The sequence below is a fragment of the Poecilia mexicana genome, unplaced genomic scaffold, assembly GCF_051168715.1.
Source record: "Poecilia mexicana isolate PSO_F unplaced genomic scaffold, ASM5116871v1 scaffold_23, whole genome shotgun sequence".
Lineage (NCBI taxonomy): Eukaryota > Metazoa > Chordata > Actinopteri > Cyprinodontiformes > Poeciliidae > Poecilia > Poecilia mexicana.
In genome coordinates, this window is record NW_028263392.1 from 1102621 (window position 1) to 1123395 (window position 20775).

The 20775-nt window shown below is 42.0% G+C and overlaps 1 protein-coding gene across 1 annotated transcript; it reads right to left on the reverse strand.

Annotated features, from left to right (window-relative positions):
• Window positions 1-292: 292 nt before the first annotated feature.
• Window positions 293-18868, reverse strand: aldh1l2 (aldehyde dehydrogenase 1 family, member L2). The gene is given in 23 exon segments (XM_015001665.2): window positions 293-3210; window positions 3390-3589; window positions 3687-3792; window positions 4025-4190; window positions 5395-5493; window positions 6479-6578; window positions 6658-6751; window positions 6837-6924; window positions 7117-7222; window positions 7306-7376; window positions 7465-7615; window positions 8049-8176; window positions 8266-8385; window positions 8473-8620; window positions 9022-9113; window positions 9208-9333; window positions 9473-9607; window positions 11505-11594; window positions 12106-12207; window positions 12279-12444; window positions 13573-13807; window positions 16593-16737; window positions 18543-18868. Coding segments are annotated over 23 exon segments (2928 nt in total). The 5' UTR covers window positions 18591-18868; the 3' UTR covers window positions 293-2998.
• Between the last annotated feature and the right edge of the window lie 1907 nt (window positions 18869-20775).

A 20775-nucleotide genomic window follows, 5' to 3' on the forward strand; every position in this document is an offset into this window, starting at 1 on the left:
CATTTGACATTTTACTGGTTAAGGTCAAGGTCAAGTTAGATGTATGTGGAAATTATTTATGCATTTTAACCCAAGAGTCACATTATGGAAAAAAGTCTATGATGAGTTTGGATCCAACTATCTGGCTGTATGTTGCTGTTGGATACCATCATAGCCATCCTCCTTTAACATCATCCATATACTCATTGGTTCCAGCTGTGGTCCACATGGTGGCTCTGAAAACCACTAAGTCTCCATGCGTCACTGGATTTTCTGAGCTGTACATCATCACCACAAAAATCACACAGGGGCACTCAGAGTTACAGTTTATTCAGTGGACAGCGTCACATTCTCCTTAGAGTAAGAAAACACTTCCTTACTGCCTTTCACAGTAGAAAACGTTCTTCACTTTGTGAAATTAGTAATGGATAAAACATCTATATGGCATTACTGTGATGAATACAGTGAAGTGTTTGGACATTTTTACACAACAAAGAAAACATGAAACGTATTAAAATTGTATCTTTATTTTGTAAGAAATAGTCAAAAACAATTAATTTTGAAAAAGAGGGGAGGAAAAGAGGATTTTTTTTACATCTGGATGGTGTTTGATGGTAAAAACAGCACACAGGAGATTTATGTGATGACCAGTGTCACCCACATTACAAAATCTCTTGTTTGCTGTGGTGGTTAGTTGACAGAAGAACAGGGACAAGCTCTGGTTTTATCCTGTTGGGACTGTTTTTGAGAGGGTCTACTAGAGGAAGGCACAGAGCAACCCGATCAGTAACGGTTGCCCCTTTCGACTCCTTCTTGGCTGAGCTAAAGAGCTGCTGTAGCTAAAGGTTCCTGTCATTGGGCTGCAGAACTGAGATCCTCAGGAGGTCATGTATCACCACACCATCAGAATACATAACACCAACAGTCGGTTAGGCTAAGAGCCTGGCTGAGTGGATTGTACTGTCTGTGGCATGTTGCACATCTGGTAGTTTGGGTGACTATACACTATGGTACATTTTACTTTGTCTTTACTGTATTTTGTGTTAATTGGACAAAATAATTTTCCTGCAGGGATCAATAAAATAATCTTGACATTTGAAAACAACTAAACTGTGACAGTAGTTAGACTCCCTTTCTACTTGTTACTCCTAACACCATCACCACAGGAACAATACAAGTAGCTCCTGTATCAATGTATTAATGATTTGGTCTTTGCCAGGTTTTACATTTTATTACCCTAATAATTAACCAATGAAGCCAAAATGAAAGTTTGAAAATAAAAAACTAGGCACACCCTCTAAGCCAGGGGTGTCCAAAGTCGGTCTTCGAAGGCCAGCATCCTGGATGTTTTAGTTCTCTTCCTGGTTTAGCACACCTGCATCAAATGATGGCTCGTTAGAAGGCCTAAGGAGAACATTGACTTGCTGAGGAGGTTGTTACAACCACTAGGGAGAGAACTAAAACATGCAGGATGCCGGGCCTCAAGGACCGACTTTGGGCAACCGTGCTCTAAACATCTACTGTATATGTTTAGAGCATATAGATGTTCTAAACATCTATATGCTCAAAAGCCTAGAATTTAAAGAGGGTGGTGTTTGAGTTGGGAGACAGCTCACTGCCCATGGCGACATTCTGTCAAGGGGCAACACAAGCCATTAAGAAAACATAAATAACCACAGTCATTATTCTGCTGATATGATGAATCTAGAAATGTCAAGCTTTGCAATAACATTCACAGTGAAAGAGAGACTGTACCGGCTGCTGTGTCTTCCTAAATGCTAAGCTGAGGCTGCAGATGGTGCAGGGGAAGAGCTGCGCAGAGAGCAGCTCAAATGGCAGTCCTTCAATTTTATCTTAAGTCACTGACTTTCTCCTTTTTGGACTAAATATATGTCGTCAAGAAAAACTGAAGGCATCAGGAACAACATTGGAGAGTGAGTTCAGTAGGACACAATCACAATACTCATCTGATCCATTACAACTGTGAAGGCGGAGTTTATTTCACAGAACTATGGACAAATGCTTATAGTTAAATAACTTGAGACTTCCCTACGTGGCAAGTTTGCTTAGTTCAATCCAATGTAGAATTGGCTGTATTTGACTAAAAATGCATACAGATACACTGGATCATGAAAACATTCACTTTGTCCAAGAGTGAAGAACTGTTCAGTTTCTGCTATAACACACAACAGCTCAAAGGCTTCATCTTCATTTAGGATTCCATGCATGTTTCCGTAGCCTCGCATTCTGAGTGGTTCCATGTCACATTTAACAGGCTGCGTTCTGGTTTCAAATTCAAAAATACTTTATTAATCCCAAAGGGAAATTAAATGTTGTTGTAACTCATTAATTTAGATTCTTCAGAGTTATTGAAGACAGTGCTGGCTGTTGTTTGTCCTCAGGGAACATCACGCACAGCTTTGCGACATTGGGCCAAGACAATCCAACATGTTGAATATTCCTGATTTTAGTTTGGAGCGATTCCAACATCCTTCCAAATGAACTCCATTCACTCTTAGCACACCACACAAGGTAGGAATACCTCTTATTAATCAGGTAGTACTTAAGATTGTCAGAAAGGGGAAATTGGGACAAAAATCAGCATAAAAATCTTCCTGTGTGAACTGCTACTGAAATGAGTAGTCTCCTTCTCATTTCCGTAGCAGGCTTTGGAATGGATGTCATCTCCTGTGACAAGGAATAGCCACCGCTGGGTGGGCAATAGTCTCCGTTTTGGCTCTTAATTCCGTGAAACAGGGTCAAGAAACGGTACAATGGGAAAACTGAAGGCAGCTTGACAAGTTCATGATGCCGAGAAAGGCCAAACATTGTAAGGAGTGATGTCTTTAAGCTCACAGTATTTTCTTCTTTCTCCATTGCTTAACCCTGAAGAACCTTGATTTTGCAAACACCGTCAACCAAAGCTTTGCTTCCCACAGGTGGGGGGGTGGCATCAATGTAAGACTTTCAATGCAAGTTCACATGTATAAAACAACAATAACAAAAACCTTCCCTTTGTTCAAGATATGTGTAATATTTCCAAGAAAGCTCAAGTGGCCCAGAAGAACAACGGAGTTCTCTGTAGCTGCTGGTACAGTCCAGGTGAAAATGCGCATGAGCTCCTTTTCTTTCAGCAAGTGAGTCAGAGTTCATTGTAAATGAATAAACTGGTGGTTCAGTACTCAACAGTCACTGCTTTGGTTTTGAGGTATTCCAAGAGGGCGTCCTCTCCTGTGGACAAGACAGAAATACTTTAGGATTTTTTCAACTCGAGGTTCATGAATAGATTCAGCAACTCTACTCTGTGAGAGTACATGGGATTTGTTAAAGTATAAAAGCTAATGACGGCTACTTGCTTTTTTTTTAAATTATTATTATTATTTCACCAAGTAGCACATTTTTTTACTGACCAAGGTCTTTGCCGAAGCCCGACTGCTTGAAGCCTCCAAAAGGCGAGGCGACATCGGTCTTGTTGTAGGTGTTTACGAATACGGTTCCAGCCTCCAGTCGCTCGCTGACATACATGGCTTTGCTGATGTCCTGTGTGAACACGCCTGAGGCCAGGCCATACTCTGTGTCATTGGCTCTCTGAAGCACACCGTCCACATCGCTGTGTCAGATGGAGGAGAGGAAAGAAGGAGTCAGACTTTGGTTAACTCAAACCATATAGTAATTGCAAAGATTAATCCTCCTCCCCTTTAACTTACCCATCTTTGAATTTGGACACAACCATGACAGGACCGAAGGACTCTTCTTTAGCAATGAACATGTGGTCCTCTACATCAGTGAACACAGTGGGCTCCATGAAGAAACCTGGAGGACAAGGAGAAACAGACTTGAACTAAGCTATTACCTCTGGCTTGATCATGTCTTAACCACTCCTCATCAATCCAGGATGAGGAGTTTTAACTCTGAAACAGAAGTCACAACATATTTTAATACTATGTACGAGTTACAAAAACAGTTGCCAGCAAAAGTCTGATTTGCCCAACTGTCTGTTCTGGCATAAGATCCATCAGGAAAGCCAGTAAAATGTGTGCTGTACCTGGCCTGTCGACTTGTTTGCCTCCATACACCAGTGTGGCTCCCTCCTTCACTCCTGTCTCGCAGTACTCCAGCAGTTTGTCCAGGTGAGCTTTGTGGTTTTGGGGACCGTGGTCTGTGGAGCGGTCCAGAGGGTCTCCAATCTTCATCTTCTTGATCTCCTCTACCTAAGAGAGTTTAAAGACACAAAACGACCAGCTTTAATATAAACAAATAATTGCACATGTTTATTTTATACATAATAGACTCCATGGTGAATTGGTATTTGAAAGCTACTTTCTTGTACTGACATACCCACAGACAAGCTGCTACAGTGGACTCTGGTGTAGCGCTCCATACACTGACCTCTACTGGCGGAGAAGTGTAAGTTCATAGTAAAAGTTTTCAAATGTACAGTACATGGCTGCTGCCAACAAACATCTATGTGACCCTGTTACCCTACCAGGTAACAGTTATTGGTAACATCGACTAAAATCTATTAACTAATATAATAGTTGGATGTTTTAGAGAACTGATCTGATGTTGGGAGGAAGTCATTCATTTGTTAAGGTGGCCATCATACATCACTGGATACTTTAAGTGACTTTTTACTAATTCTGGTATTATAATGTCCTTGAAAATACTTCAACAGTAACTGTTTCTATTGCGCGGTTTGTTTTGGCCAAATCAACTGACCCGTACCGCTTCACCTGTAGGTCCACTGAACCCTGATACAGTACTGGCATCACACTCTGTTGATTGGGGGACAGAAAAACATCAATGCGTGTGACAAGAACAAGACACACTAGAGAGTCACGTAAAGCTGAGTTGGGTGTTTGGGTTTAACCCTGTCTGCCCAGTGAGAGTTCAACTGGAGGTGAAAACGCTGTCAGACCATGAAACGCCGTACTGAACCGCACCGATCCATTCCACACTGCTCAGTCGAAAAGAGGCAATAAAGCCCCAGATCAGCGGTGGGCAACTCTAGACCTTGATGGACCGAGTCTTGCGACTTTTAGATGCGTCTCTACTTCAATATCCTCAAATAATGAGGTCATTAGCAGGACTCTGGAGAAGTTGACCGCACTTAGAAGGTGATTCATTTATTTGAATGAATCACCTAAATTTCCTCCTTCGAATGCAGTCAGGTTCTACAAAGTTCTGCTTATGACATGATGTCTGATTTAGGTGTGCTAAGAAGCAGAATCATCTGAAAGTTGCAGGACACCAGCCTTCGATGGAAGCTCCGACGTGCCTATGAATGCCTCTCAGCAAATGAAGGATTATGGTTCCCAGTCTCTTACCCGGCCTCTGCAGAATTTGGCGACAGCGACGGGTGTGAAAGGAAGCATTCCTTTACTGCACAGCTTGTCAGTGTTGAGGTATACTCACCACTCGGCTGATGTACTCATCATGGATGGACTCCTCCACAAACAGACGTCCAGCAGCAATGCAGTTCTCCCCTTTGTTGAAAAACACTGAGCTCATGCCCTGCAGAAAGCACACGGGTTATGGAATGGATCATGTTGGACTCAATTAAACTGAACCCGTTGATGATTCTTCTAAATTTTTTTCTGAATTAGATAGGAAAACAAGTTTTGTAATTTCTACTTTACTACAGTAGTAGCTAATACGTTTGGATTAGTAATGTTTCCCTGGGTTATACTTGAGGCCAGCAGCCAGACTTCAAAATGAGAAGCAGAAGAGAACATGCTACTTTAAGTAGACAAGTGGAAATAAGCGAAAACACTTTGGGTCTAAACATACACATATGTGATGTAACAGCAATAAATAAAAGCCTTTTCGGTCCTTCCAACAGAAATGTAAAGATGTTGCGTTTACTAAACTCACCACGGACTTTAACTAGAACTGTGAGCTACAGTCAGATGAGACAAAGGTTGAGCTTGAGTTTTCCTAGGACTGGAACTTTTCTTGCTTTTTTAACACTTTCCAAACCTTAAAAACTTAAATCAGACCTAAACTTTGTAAGAAGCCAGATTTTAAACATAAATGTAGTAGACTTTGGCAGTGAACTATAGTAGGTATCAGGATGATAATCACATCACCTTCATGTAATATTCTAAAAACAAACTACATATAGTACCACTGGCAAAGACATCGGATTTTACCTCATTGAAACAAAATATTCAAAAAGAGGTTAAGTTTTTCTTTGATTTTTTTTCTTTTAGACAGAAAAGTGTCTTTATCCATAATCACCGTTTTACCAGGGTTCCTCCAACTCATTTCTCTTCATCTTAAAATAGAAAATACTGAAGTTTGCGATTTCTGAATAGTAGGAAGGGAAGGAACTAACGACAAATGGGAAGGGAGGAAGAACTTAAGAAAGAAATGGAGGTAGAAAAACAAAAATGGAAGGACAAATAGAAGAAAATACCCTGGACTGCATTGGAATCCACTTGTGTTAAAAAAAGCTACCAAATTAAAAAGCCTCTTTTCCAGATGGATGTTCTCTCACCATGCGAACCGCCTTGTCCATGTCGCAGTCGCTGAAGATGATGAGGGGAGATTTTCCCCCCAGCTCCAGAGAAACCTTCTTCAGGTTGCTAAGCGCACAGCTGCAGGGAGGAACCGTGGAGAGAAACCGTGAGGAAGGCAACATGCTGATGAAATCAGTGAGCCAGCCTCCCCTCTTACCTCTTCATGATCTGTTTGCCGATTGGAGTGGAGCCGGTGAAGCCCAGCTTGCGGATGTCCGGGTGGTCAGAGAGTCTCTGACCCACCATGCCGCCTGGAAGAGAAAACAACCAATCAGAGTGACGCTCCTTCATGTAATCCATTCTGATTTGCTGTTTATGCATCAATGCTAATTTTACCTGAGCCTGGCAGTATATTGATGACTCCTTTTGGGATTCCAGCTTTCACAGAAAGCTCAGCAAACTTCAGAGCGGTCAGAGGAGTTACCTGGAAACATGGCAGAGGTGCAGTTAATGGAGACTGTAAACCTGCAAAATACAAAACTTTATGTGGTTCCTGCTCATTCAGAGGTCCTCATATGTCGAATAGTTTACCATTGCATATGCAGCTTAATGACTATTTAATGTATTCTTTCTGAAACTGAAACAGGAAAGAATCCAGAGGATGAAATGTCTGCACCTGAGCAGGTTTAAGGACCAGCGTGTTTCCAGCTGCCAGACAGGCTGCGCTCTTCCAGGCCAGCATCATCAGAGGGTAGTTCCATGGAATAACTATGGCACAAACTCTAGTATATAGAAAAGAAAAAAGAAAAACATAGTGAAATACATCTTCACAACAGAAACCGAGTCAGAGTTGGTCAGGCTCTACCCAAGAGGTTCTTTCTTGGTGAAGGTCAGATTCCGGTTGGGTCTGGCTTGGTTGATGGGGATCGTCTTGCCCTGCAGCAAACAGAACCGCATCATAGTGTCTCTTAGTGTCTCATAGTCTGAGACCAGAAAAACGTGTCCGTAACAGTTGGTAGCTTGCCTGGATTTTGTCACACCAGCCTGCAAAGTAGCGGAACGTCTGTATGGACATGCCCACGTGTGTCTTCAGGGCGAGCGTGTAAACGGCTCCTGAGTCAATGGACTCAATAGTGGCCAGCTCCTCCTGGTGTTCCTCCATCAGGTCAGCAAGCCTGAAGGGAGAAAAGGAAGTAAAGGTCAAAGGTCAGCTACCATCATTGTATTTGGATGGGTGATGAATAACTATAAGTAGAACCACAGAAGGACATTTTAAAATTTGAAGCTGAGACGCACCAAAAACTATTTAAATAATCCAGTTTATTGTGCTTAAAAAAAATCTGAATCAGCAGGTTGGAGATTTAAACCTCTGGTCACCGCTTCTCTGAAAAATACTGGATAACTTTATATGTTTATTAAAACAGAAGATGTACATAAACATGTAAAAATGATTGGACTAAATGTAAAACTGAAAAATAATGTACGTTTGCATTCCAAAAAATGTAGGTAAATGGCCTGCTAAGACAAAAACGGAGGAGCAAAAAAAAATGCATAGAGATTGTTCTGACCAAACTGATCCTCTGGCTTCCAGTAGGAGGAGCTACTTACTTATAGAGCAGACTTCCTCTGTCTCTGGGGTTCATCCTGCCCCACGGCCCAGAATCAAAAGCTTCTTTAGCAGCAGCCACGGCCCGGTCCACGTCTGCCACTGACGCATACGACACCTTACAGATCACCTGCAGAGGAAACAGTCGGATGATGTGGATGATGTGGATGATGTGGATGATGTGGGCGGGCGGGCGGGCGGACGGACGGACGGACTTACAGATCCATCGGTTGGATTAATGGTGTCGTAGCTCTTGCCATTTTCTGCATCCTCAAACTTTCCGTCGATGAAGCACTGGTACGGCATGTTCACCGTCATGTTGTTCACTTCTCTGGTTGCCTACGAAGATGAAGAGGAAACAGAAAGACGAAGGTTTCACCTGACTTCCAGATCTTCGCTCTGTTTCCGTCAGACCGTCAGACTCACGTAGTCAACGACCAGCTCCTCCTCCTGGTCCTCCCCTCGGAGCTTGCGGACGAACATCTGGATGAAGTCGTGGAAGGTGGTGGCCATGTACACGTCCTCGTTTTGCAGCTGGACGCCTGCACACTTCTGCCTGACCTCCTCCACTAACCTGCAGACGGAAAGGACGCCTCTTCATTGGTCCGAACCGCAGCCACACAAAAACTGACAGAACTCCTGCATGTTGGGGCCACTGCTGCTGGTTCATCGAGAAACAGAATCCTAGAATGTATTCAGATGATTCTAATCATTTCTTTAAAAAAACGTTTCCAGCTTCATGGAATTTGGCGAGCCCACATCGGCGTCAAAATTGTAATTGTTTGCTGAAACTAAATATTACTTTGAATCTGTTCAGGAAACTTGGATTAGCCTCAGTCAGAGAGCAACTGGATGACAAATCAGAGTGGTTGGATGTTACGCCGTTAAAGGACCAGCTGCATGGATTTTATTTTTTATCTCTTTACCGTATAAGATGTGACAGATTCCAGCCCAACACTGGCCCTTCTGTCTCACCTAACAACGTCCATGGAAGCGGCTCCGGACTTGAAGAAGTCTGTCGTTTCCTCGATGGCGCCCACATTACTGAGGATTCCCTTCCAGATGTTCTTTGAGTAAACAACAAAAACTGTTTATTTTTTCTTCAGTCTAGTCTATGCACCAAAAGGTCACAGTGGTAACCTAACGGCATGTTGTGCTTGCCCTGATTTCCTCAGCCATCTTCTTCTCATCGTCAGTCAGCTCCACACTGGAGCTTTCTCCTGAGGAGAAGTACTTGGAAGCAGGAATCATCTTTCCGTCTTCAAACTGCAGATTCTTCACCAGGAGCTGCCGGTCAAACAACAGCCAGGTTAAAAGCACGGCGGCGAGATCACGCCAACACATCAGAGTTTGTTTGAACAAGCGGCCGTATCTGCTGCTGTTTGCTCTGGATGCTTGTTTAGAGTTGTGAGGAAGGAGAACTCACGGCGTTCCCGTCGGTTCCGTACAGAACCAGCCCGGCCTTGGTGACGAGGCCAGGTTGGGAAGCCCCCTCGATTTCCAGGGCCTGACCGGCAGGTACCGAGCCCCCCAACATAGACGAGCCATAAAGGGTCACAGGCTGCAGAAAGGCACAGATAAGCAGTTTGAACAGAAACGCTGCTTTGTAAAAGTATTCATACCCACAAGACTTTTTCATGGATCTTTTTCAACAAACCTCGGCATTTGGTTTTATGTGACTGACCAACATGTTGATGCACAACTTTGTGTTGGTTTTTTGTTGCATTTTTTTAACAAATAAAAATCAGGAATGTGTAGTGTGATTTAACACCTCCAAATAAAACAACCAGGAGAAAGCAGTCCATCTGTGTGTCATTTAATCTCAGCAGATTTGTGTGTTTTTTGTAGAAATTCTCCATGGTGGAGCTGCACAATAGAGATGGCAATAATGGTAACCATAGAAATGGTGACATCAGTTACCATATTTGCTTTTCCTCTCTTTCCCATCTACTCTTCCATCACTTTTTACTTTTACCATTTTGGAAATATCCAAACTAATGACACATTGAATATATTAGCCAATAATTACTGGTCTCCAAACAGCCCCATGTGACATGAACATTTCACACACTGATATTGTAATGCTGATGATGATGATGATGATGATGATGATGATGATGGTATACTGCCAGTAGGCAGTATGTTGTGCTGGGGTTGAAGGTTCACCTTCCAGCAGGATAGCAACCCTAAGACTACAGTCCGAGCTACAATGACATTGTTAAAATCAAAGCACAGTCGTGTGTTAGAATCGACCAAAGTTCAAACCCAAACCCACATCAAACTCCTGTAGACTTACACCAACAGAGTTGTTGCTGTGTTTTCAGTGAAAATTGGTTCATCAAAGGATTGATTCAGCCTTCAGGGGTGTCCAAACTTTTTGGAACATGAGCCAGAGTCCCAAAGTTGAAAGTACTCAGGGGCCATATTGTTTCTCCAACAAATCATTTTGTTATGAACTTTTTTATCTGGTCGTCTTAATTAAAGTCAGACAGTTCCCCAATGTTTTAAGATTTTTTTCAGTGTATTTGGTCTAGTCTGTTATGTCAAACTTTGTTTTATTTCAATCAATCAAACAATCAATCAAGCAATCAATTTTAGCTATAAAGCATCCTTCATGTTGGAGGCCGCTCACTGGAAACACATAAAGGGTATTTCTGAACTGGGTTTGAACCGTCCAGGGTTACAGTCTGCAGGTGCAAATACCAGAGTTTTGAAGTAAACTGAAACTGGTGGGATTCTCCCTTTTTCTCGAATCTTTGTAAGAGTGGTGGATATTAAAAGCGATGTACCTTCATCTTTTTTTCACTTCCCTGGACTAGCCAGGGGAGTCATTGCTCATATTCTTTGCTTTATTTCTTAATAAAATAATAATCAAAATGCATTTTGATTCGTTCTTGATTGACTCAGTGTTTCACTTTAGATAAGACTTATTTATTTCCTCAACAATTCCAAACAACAAAAATTAGAACTTTTTTCAAAGAACCCCTTGTCCAAGTTTAATAGTAGAATTAATGTGCTCTAGTCCTTTATTTTTCCTGTAAAATTTCACTGAATATTTGTAGCTGTACTTACTATGACATTAGAATGAAACAGAAACGTAGCTATTATAAAAAATACACTTTCCATTAAAGTAGAATTTCATTTTTCATTGAAATTGTCATGACTAAATGACTAAAGTGCCCACAGGAGGGTCAAACTGGTACCATTCTTTTAAATGCAGCAGGGGCCGCATGAAATTGTTCCGAGGGCCACACTTTGGACAGATTTAGTCTATCCAATAAAATCCAATAAAATGTTGTGATTATAATGTGAGAAAATGTGAAAAACTCCAAAGGGTGTGCATACTTGTGTGAGACACTCTGACCAAACAACAGAAAGACCCTCAGGCTTTATTTACCATCTGCTCTGGTCTTTTTTTTTTATTTTGTTTTTCATTGCACATGTTCCGGTAAACTCACCTGACCGTCGATGACAGTCCACGCTCCGGGGACTTTGTCATGGCCGCGGATCCAGTTGTGGATGGCCTCAGCTGGCTGGGCCCAGTCCACCTGGGAGACACGGGGAGAGGCCGGAGTCAGCACTGCTGAGCTCACTTTATTTTCCAAAGGGGGAACCTGTGAGGGAGCCAAAACAACCCAGTGCTGCCCCCAGGGGGCCACTTGGAGGAACAACAGGTGAAGGCCAATGCCTGTGCCGTGAATAGAACAGTGGATCAAGCAGCCAGCGACGTGGCAAATCAGAACGCGGTTAAGATCAGCTCCACCAATAGAAAAAACTAGCATGAAGCAGTCAGGAGCTGCTCTCACTCAGCTGTGTGAGCCGTGTAACAGTACCTGTCCACATGACTCTGAATCAGGCTCTTTTACTCTGAGCAGCCGGCCAACAGCTTGAACCTGATAAGTGCTGATGACTCTGGGAGCAAAAGCTGGAATGCAAGATGTAAAACTTGAGCTGGTTTAGTGTTTGATGAAAAATGACATCCACTAACTTGTCTTTAGAGTGCCGGATTTTCTTTAGACAGCGGTCATAGATAACTTTAACTCTACGGTTTGCTCTCACCCTGGAGTTGGATTTCTTCTGGATGCCCTCGTAACTCGCTCCTTCCTCTGTCTGGGGGATTCGAGGGGCCTTTCCATCAGCGATGAGCTGCACCGCCTCCACCTGACACAACAAGTAACAGTTGGTGGTATATGTCTGGGTAAAAGGGGTTGTGCTGACATTCCGCTGGTTACCATGGCTTTGATGCCCTCTGGGAAGAGGAAGCGGTTGTACAGTGTGTCCACCGTGTCGTTGGGCTCTACGCTGCATTCCCTCTGCAGCAGAATGGGGCCTGTGTCCAGGCCGTCGTCGGCCCAGAACACGCTGAAGCCAGCTTTTTTGTCACCGTGAATAAGAGTCCTGGAGACATACAGAGATTTATGAGGGATTTGAAAAGCTAACATGTCATTTAGACAATTTCAACTTGCAGGAGACTCACAGACCCAAAAACCTTAAAGAGACAGTATTATGTGTTTTCCAGGCATATAGGGACATTCCATAGCACAACCAAGTAACTAAGCCTTCAGTTGTTGTAAAAATACTATAATAGCTTGGAAGCTGCAGCTCTGAGGAAGAGCTGCGCCTAGAAGACGGAGCTAGATCCACCCAGGCGTTTTGCACAGCTGAATGGTTCCCATGGAGATCAAAGGATTTCTCAAACATGCATGAAAGAATCAAGGCAACACTCCAGGTATGTTTTTGATGAGAGAATAACATTATAGCATGATGTAAGGTTTACAAAAGTTAATTTTGCATAACACTGCCCTTTTAATGCTGTAAATCAATTAATGCTAAAATTAGTTTTTGTTATGATTGTTGTATTACATACAATCCCAATAAAATACATTGAAAATGTGAAACAATTCACTGAGGGTGAATACTTTTGAATGGTACTTTATGAACCAGTGGTGATGAAGCAAATGTTACACTTAGTTTTGTAAAAAAAAAAAAAAAGAAAAAAAAGAAAGAAAAACACACATGAAAACACAAAGTTAGTTTGATGTATGTTTGTTTTCAAGCAACTGTAAAACCCTGGAGAATAACTCCAACAGTTTATGAAGCTCTATGAGGAAAAAAGGGTGATAAAACTATTGTACTTGATGCTTCATGGAACTATAATTAAAGTCCTGACTAAGGAGCTTGCCTTATATTATTCTAGGAAAAGCACAAATTAAAGTTTAGGTATTGTCAGATTTTGTAAAAGTTAAGTGACGGGGTAAAAAATGTGAGATTTAAAAAAAAAATCCCTGTTTTTATGGGAAACAAAGAACTCAGTTTAGCAGCTGGAAACATACAGTAGTTGTTCATAATAAGTAATAACCAGGGAGGGGAACAGACGGGAAGAGATAAGAGAAGGTTAGCTTGGAACTTTTACTTTCACTTACACATTGGAGAGCACTGGGGGTTTGTGCAATATGATTCAACTGAAAAGATGAAAGTAAAGTGCGACAGGCGTTCTTAATCTTCCATATGGTCTTTCTTTCTCACCAGTTGATGGCAGAAGCTCCTCTGTGCAGCGGTAAGATGGACGGGTGGTAGATGATGGAGCCGTGCTGGGGATGGTCGATTACGTTCATGGGGATGAACTGGGAGCAGAAGGGCATGACGTTGAGCTCTGCGCCCACTGACTTATACGCGTCCACCACATCTGGGATAGGCTTCCCTTTGACGCGCCACCTCGGAAACTTGAACACGGGCGTCCCGTCCTTCTCCGCTGCCACAGCTAACAGTCAGGAGGAGATGTGAGAAGTGCAGGTTGGACAGGTCAGCACTTAGGGAATCAGACTCAGAACATTCACAAATTAATTTTACGCTTTAGAGGCTTTAATGAGATTTGTTGTTACTTTAAAGGGTTCTTTCACATTAACACATAAAAGATTCTATGCTTTTCATACTATTTTTCATAGAAATTGCTGAGAATGCAGTTTGGGTATTTTAATACAAATTGCCAGTGGCCTGGATCTGTCTATAAGGCAAAGCCTAACCACACAATGGAGGACGGTCATTTTTGACTGCTTGTATCTGCATTATGTCTATGTTATGATTAATTGAGCAGAGCTGGAGAAGAAGCTCCAATGAGTCAGTCTACATTTCTTGTGAAGAAGTCACCAAGATCCTTAAAATCCTCTACTAGAGGCAAAAACGAACAACATCTTTCCTGTTTAGGGAAATGGCCTTAGAGTTGTTGGATCTGTAGCTCACCCTGGTCACTTCATGATGGTCATAAGCTCAACAGCAGCACATCATCTACATAAAGTCAAACATAAGACCACAAGGTTCCCAAAGCAGACCCCATCCTCTCTGAAAGTACGCTTTGAGATTCTGTCCATGAACAGCCTGAACAGGATGGGTGACCAGCTGTACGATCTGTACTGGGAGTGACTCAACTTTGTTCCAAGAAAATGGACACAAACATTTCTTTGGCTGCAAGAACTTGGTAGATCTTTAAAGCATTCTTAGCGCCCAATGTTCCCTCAGTGACCCCCATCAGATCTCTCAGGAGGTAGACTGAAAAACCAAACTCCCATGTTCCCCTCAGCAATACTACGACACCAGAAAAGAAAAACAATGCTTTCATGTTCAAATAATGTTAAAGCCATTAAAGAACTTTTGTTGATGAGATCTTTAACTATACCAGAATGTTCTCAGACATAGAAAAAAAAAACTTTTTGGTTAGATTCCATTGGAGTGTTTGGAAAGGTTTCAAAAGATTCCAGCAAAAGGAAAGAAATGTGATTTATTGCTCTTCATAAAGAGGAACTAGCGGTTTCAGCCAGTTCAACATAATTTAGATAAGGTTCAATACCACTTAGAACCAGATCTGCCTGCTCTATGCAGATACACACAAGTGCGATAAACTGTGACAAACCTGTCAGGAAGCAGCACCTCAGGCAGCATAAACAAGCTTGTTATACTTTATATGATATGGAGGTCAAAGGACTCAACAGCCAGACCTGAAAACTCTCAGGCTAGCAAATCCACAGAAACCAGAACAGAGCTGAAACAAAATCCAAACTCTACTCAGATTCTTCTGGGATATTTTCTAACCTGAATGTAAGATCTGGAAGTCTACAGCTTCCTGCAAACGATTCATTGGTTTTTCATCTCTGTGCCTCTGCCAGCACAGACAATGGAATCACTCTGCCTTAGCTAAAACGGGATAAAGGCATGTCTTTGTCCCAGAGCACAGTGCAGTCAACACACATCTACCTCAGCCACAGCCACCTCTGCTGACCCACAGCTGAGATCCACAACAAACTCTCTTGATAGTAAGGTTTTCACAGGGGTCCTCCCAGGAAGTCTAAAAATCTACCTACTGTTGTTGTTTTTTGTGGCTCCTGTATTTGGAATCATAAGTTTCTTAAAAAATATTTTTACAGAAAAACAGAGTAACACTGTCCCCCACTTGTCTGAAGTTAGGCAATAATTAGCAATTAGAAAAATGTTCTTATTTTCAAGACGTTTTAGCTTTTGGAGCTTTATTGTTTATTGTTAATTTATAATTTACCATCACAGGAAATGACTTTTTCACAAAGTCTCAGCTTGGCTTGGATAGCTGCTTTTTCTTAATTAATAGAATTGTCACTTGAAAATTGCATTTTGTGTCGTGAGGTGGTGTGGTTGCGGTGAGGAGAGACGCTGAGACCCAGGTTGTGTTGATGAATAAGATTAATTTAATAATAATAATAATACGCTCTCAGTCCAGGACAGGCAGCACGGCAAACAAGCACACAGCTAATACCGGTAGCAACTGACATATGGGACTCACGGGAGCTAGCACAAACCAGGACTTGGCAGTTCTACTGGAATGTCCGCGCAGCTTCACACGAACGACGTTAACAAAGACCAGTTGGCGATAGACAAAGGACCCGACAAGGAACACAGACAACAGGTGGGTATAAATACACACGGGATAATTAAGGGAATGAGACACACCTGGGGAGCAATCAACGGGGAGGACAGGACAGAGACTCACAGGGAAACAGGAACACATCGAAAAACTCAAAAACACACAGAAAACCACGGATCATGACATTTTGTGTTGTTTTTGATTCTTTTTGTCCAGTATGAAAGTTTTTCTGATGATTTAAAAACATTTTAAAGAAACACAAAAGACAAAAACAGAGAAATAAGTAAGGAGGCAAATAATGTTGCCTGAAATGAGCATATCCACAACCCAATTCTATTTTTTCACATTGTGAAGCATAATATTTACAAAAGGTTGTTCATTTTTCTTCAGTTTTTATGTTGTAAGAAATTTGCTCAAGGCAGCAGCAAACCCAACTAGTTTAAACTGAAAGTTATTTTTTTGTGTTAACCTTTGATTAAAGACCTGAAACTATTTTGCTTTGTTGAACAACCTTTTGTTGTTCATACATTACTAATGTGTTGAAAATGTTTAAAAAATGAGGACCAGAAGATTAACGTGTTTGCGTTAACTCTAAATTGCATCAAACAGCAACGATGTCCATAAAGTGATGACAGCAGCAGTTAAACGGTTAACTTACCCAGGGGGTCGGCCTTGCCATCTTTGTCAGGAACTGTGAACACACCCACAACCTTGTGACCCTGCTTCCTCAGGTTACTGTACACCTCTTGACCAAACAGACTCTGACCAATAATGGCCAGTTTTAGCTTATTCTGGTAGTAATGCTGGAAAGAGAACAACACAATCTGTTAGGTTTAGTGAACCTCCAATGCTTTAAAAGACCTTTTCTTACACTCTCAACATTTACATGTAGTGTTTACACTCTTACACAGTACTTCTTGCTCATTGCTTATTAGTTTTTAAACCTGGGTGGGTATGTTCCAACTAAGTGGGAACAGTTCCTAATTCACGCACACCCTTTAGCAGCCTCATATAAGGAACAATTGGTCGAACTATTCTCATGTTTTATTCAAGTCATAGTTGCTTGAAAAGTCACAAACATTTCTACAAGTTTGTGGGAACAGTTCACACAGCAGTGTGAAGTTATGAATGTGGACCTACTCCACACACCTTTCAGGTTTACAACATGTGTGTGTATGGTTCACACGTCTGTTTAAAATGCACAAATATATGGATACTGTCCACACATATGTAAAGTTAACTAATATGTGAACACTTTCCACTGATTTCAACTTTACAGAGATGTGCGTACTGCCTATATAAACATAAAGTTTACAAAGTACTCAATAAAGTGTAATGTTTACAAGAATGTAAACATTACAGAGTTGACGAATATGTGGGGACTGTCCCCACACCTATTTAGTAAAGTTTACACACGTACATAATTTCCAAACATACTATTTGTACTTTACAAACTTGTGGGAACTATCAGCACATCTGTCTAAAGTTTATATGTGGTTGCAGTCCATGTGTGTAAACCTACAGATTTCTGCAAACAATTTACACGCCTACACACAGTTTACAAATCTGAGTACTTTTCACCAACATCAACTTTACAAGATATGGCCCCTGAAACTTTATACAACTAAGGACACACTATGCACCTGTGTAAAGTTTTCAAAGATGTGTGTATAGTTTCCACATCCACAAATTGACAAAGATAATGCACTATTTTAAAGCCATATAGTTTCAGTCAGTAGGTATAAGAAAATAATTACGATAATGGTATCGGTTATCAGCCAAATGAGTTTTAGTATATCGGCATTATCGAATACTGACCAAAAATTCAATATCATGCATCTGGAATGTAAGAGTAAAAAAAGTAACGTTTACAAACTTGCGGGAACTATCAACACATCTGTGTAAAGTTTACGATCTTGCAAGTGCCTGTGTTTTTATGTTCTGCAGCAGGTATCACCTTGCAAGGGAACCGATTTTTACAAGCAGACTTTTCCCTCTGGGTGAACTTAGTAATTAGTAAAAAAAAAACTGGAAATGATCCCCCTAATTCAGGAATATTCAATCAAATCAAATCACACTGATGACGTTCTCAGATCGGCTCTGTGGCTGAAGGAGTCCAGAGAGTTCAAGTGCGCGCCTGGGGCCCCATCCGTCTGACAGGAGCTGCACATGTGGGGACAGTGTCAGGTTTCCTAAGCTCCCTCTCATACATGGACGTGTCAAACGCGCTCTGCTGCTACATGGCGTTTCTGCACCGCTTCATGATGCATTCAAAGCAACTACGTACAGTAGCAACAGAGTGGCTTCTGACAAACTGGTTAAAGTACCAACAGTGAGGCTGCAGCAGAGGCGACAGAGAACCTCCAGTCCTGCCTGCAGGCGCGTTACTAAGCCGTTAATCGAGTGTTACACTGCGGAGCGCGTTTCATCCAACTCCCTCCGTCTTGCACAGTTTAAGATCGCCGACGTGAAACGTAAGGAAACAACGTGGCAAACTGTCACGCTGCAGAACCGTAATCCCGCAGCTCTAACTGGGCTGCTCACATCGCCAGAAAACACCAGTGTGACAGTCAGCCGGGATCCGAGCTGGAAGCTCGGTGTTACTCACGGAGGAGGTGGAGAATTTCCTTAAGACTTGAGTCGCTGTCCACAGCATGATGGCGGAGTTAGTGCATATAAAAATAGATGGAAGTATGAAGGGAATATGAGGGATCCGTTCCAGCCCGCTCTGGAGCTCTGAGCGCCGCCGCCACCTCTTTATGTGTGTGTGTGTGTGTGTGTGTGTGTGCGTCACCGTGCGCGCGCGGTGCCAGTGTGTGATGCGAGCGCAGAGCGGGCTGGTTGGAGGCAGTTACTGTCTGTCGTCGTGGTGTGGGCTTGACGCAGCCGGTTTATACCCGCCACGGCCACGGGGCGACACGACACGACACGGCACGTACTGTACGTGCGCGATCACGCTGCGCGTTCAATACCAGGGATGCTCCTCTCCAGTGGGAGTCATGCTGCTCTGCTCTTTATCTGAGTAAATACAGCAGTCAGATTAAATCCGAGCTTTAACTAGGCCACTCAGAAAGCAGACAGTCTTCGTCTGGATTTTCTGCTAGAGATTAGAATTAATTTGATAGAACAGAAACAAAGCCCGTAGCATCCATGTTTAACTGGATGCTCCTTTCCTGACATGCTGTTTGTTTTATACCACATGCAATGTACCACTTGGTTTATCAAAAGTGAACGTTTGGTTTATCATGTTTTTGGTTGAGGCAGTTATTCCCTCTGGTTTCGCATGCTGTCCAAAGGGAGGATTTCCGCTCTGACATTTTTACATTTGGACAGTTGAAATGATGGCATGGCAACAAGTTTAGTTGTTTTTTTACAACAAGCTGATTTGGACCACAAAAGCTCAAATAATATGTGAACTGTGACCCCAGATGGCAGAGGAGTTGGAAAGGCTTCATGGATGCAGAGCAGGGAGAAGGAGGAAGTTCAGACCATCTCTGACTCCACTGTTGCTCTGCCTGGATTTTTTTACTATGGGATGTACAGAATTGGGCCACAGATTTAAAGATGAGCAGCAAAACTCCTCTTTAAATAGTTGATTCCAACAATTGATGGACTCAACAATTCAATCCAGGAATATCCCACTGTGGAATATCGTCTCTCTGCTGCCTGGAAATTGAGCTGTTGGCATGTCATGACGGTCATAGACAGCCACACAACTACAGTGTTCAGACAGAGGCTTCTTCAGATTTGTTGAAAAATCAACTTTCTGCTCACAGCATTGCCATCCACAATGACAATATGATATGAGTTATTACATTTAATACTCCTTAGGGATGAATCAAGTATTTGAATGTGTGATTCTGCACTTCGGATCACGTTGGCCTGGAAAACTGTTTTCTTTTAACCCCAGTGGTCACTACAGTGGACAGTATCTAAAAGTCATTTTCTTGTGCTTCTTGTGGATTTTTATGTTATAAATGCACACAGACCACTAAAGTGGACACTAATGCATCATAAAGTACACTATCAACTACTGGCCATCAGCTGCAAATGCAAGAAATAATATTTGTTAAATCCAATATGGCCAACAAACAAAAAAGTATGCCAACCGACCCGGTTCCTCCTTCTACTGTAGACGACTCTTGCAGGTAACTTTTTTTTTTTTTTTACATCAGATAACCCCTAAAGAACAAAACAGACAACTGACAACAACTTTGTATTTGGATAAAATTACAATTGATCACCTGAAAAAAAAAAAAAAATTAAATTTTTTTCCTATGTTTTTTAATGCCAAATAAAAAAAAGGAAAAAAAAATCCTGACACAAAGGATTATAATTCATGCATGAAAGGGTTAATAAACAACCTCATTTGAAAACTGCTGCTTGTATTTACTCAGGTTATCCTTGAAGTTAACATTTTGTTTTATGATCTGAGACCAAAAAAAAAAGTAAAAACAGAAGAAGTTTGTAATGGAGCGCTCAGCGTTTGCCCTTTCCGTTTTGTACCGTACAGACCGAGCTCTCAGGCTTTTGGACCGTTCACCTGCCAGAACTCCCACACAGAACAAACGGAACAAAAACACATCTGGCACCGTCTGAACTCGACTGCCCTGCACAGGTTCCTGAGGAGCAAAGGTTTGGGCGATCAGCTGACACCTGGCAGCGAAACAGAACCCCGTCTACATAATCACTCACTTCTTCTACTGAAGGAGAAATTAAATAAGCTCTGGCCTGCAGAACTTATCAGTTATTGATTTGCATTACTGATTGAACTTCTTGGCAAATGAAATGATAAAAACACTTGTAAAGTTTCTACAGTGGAGCCTCAACTAATTACAGAG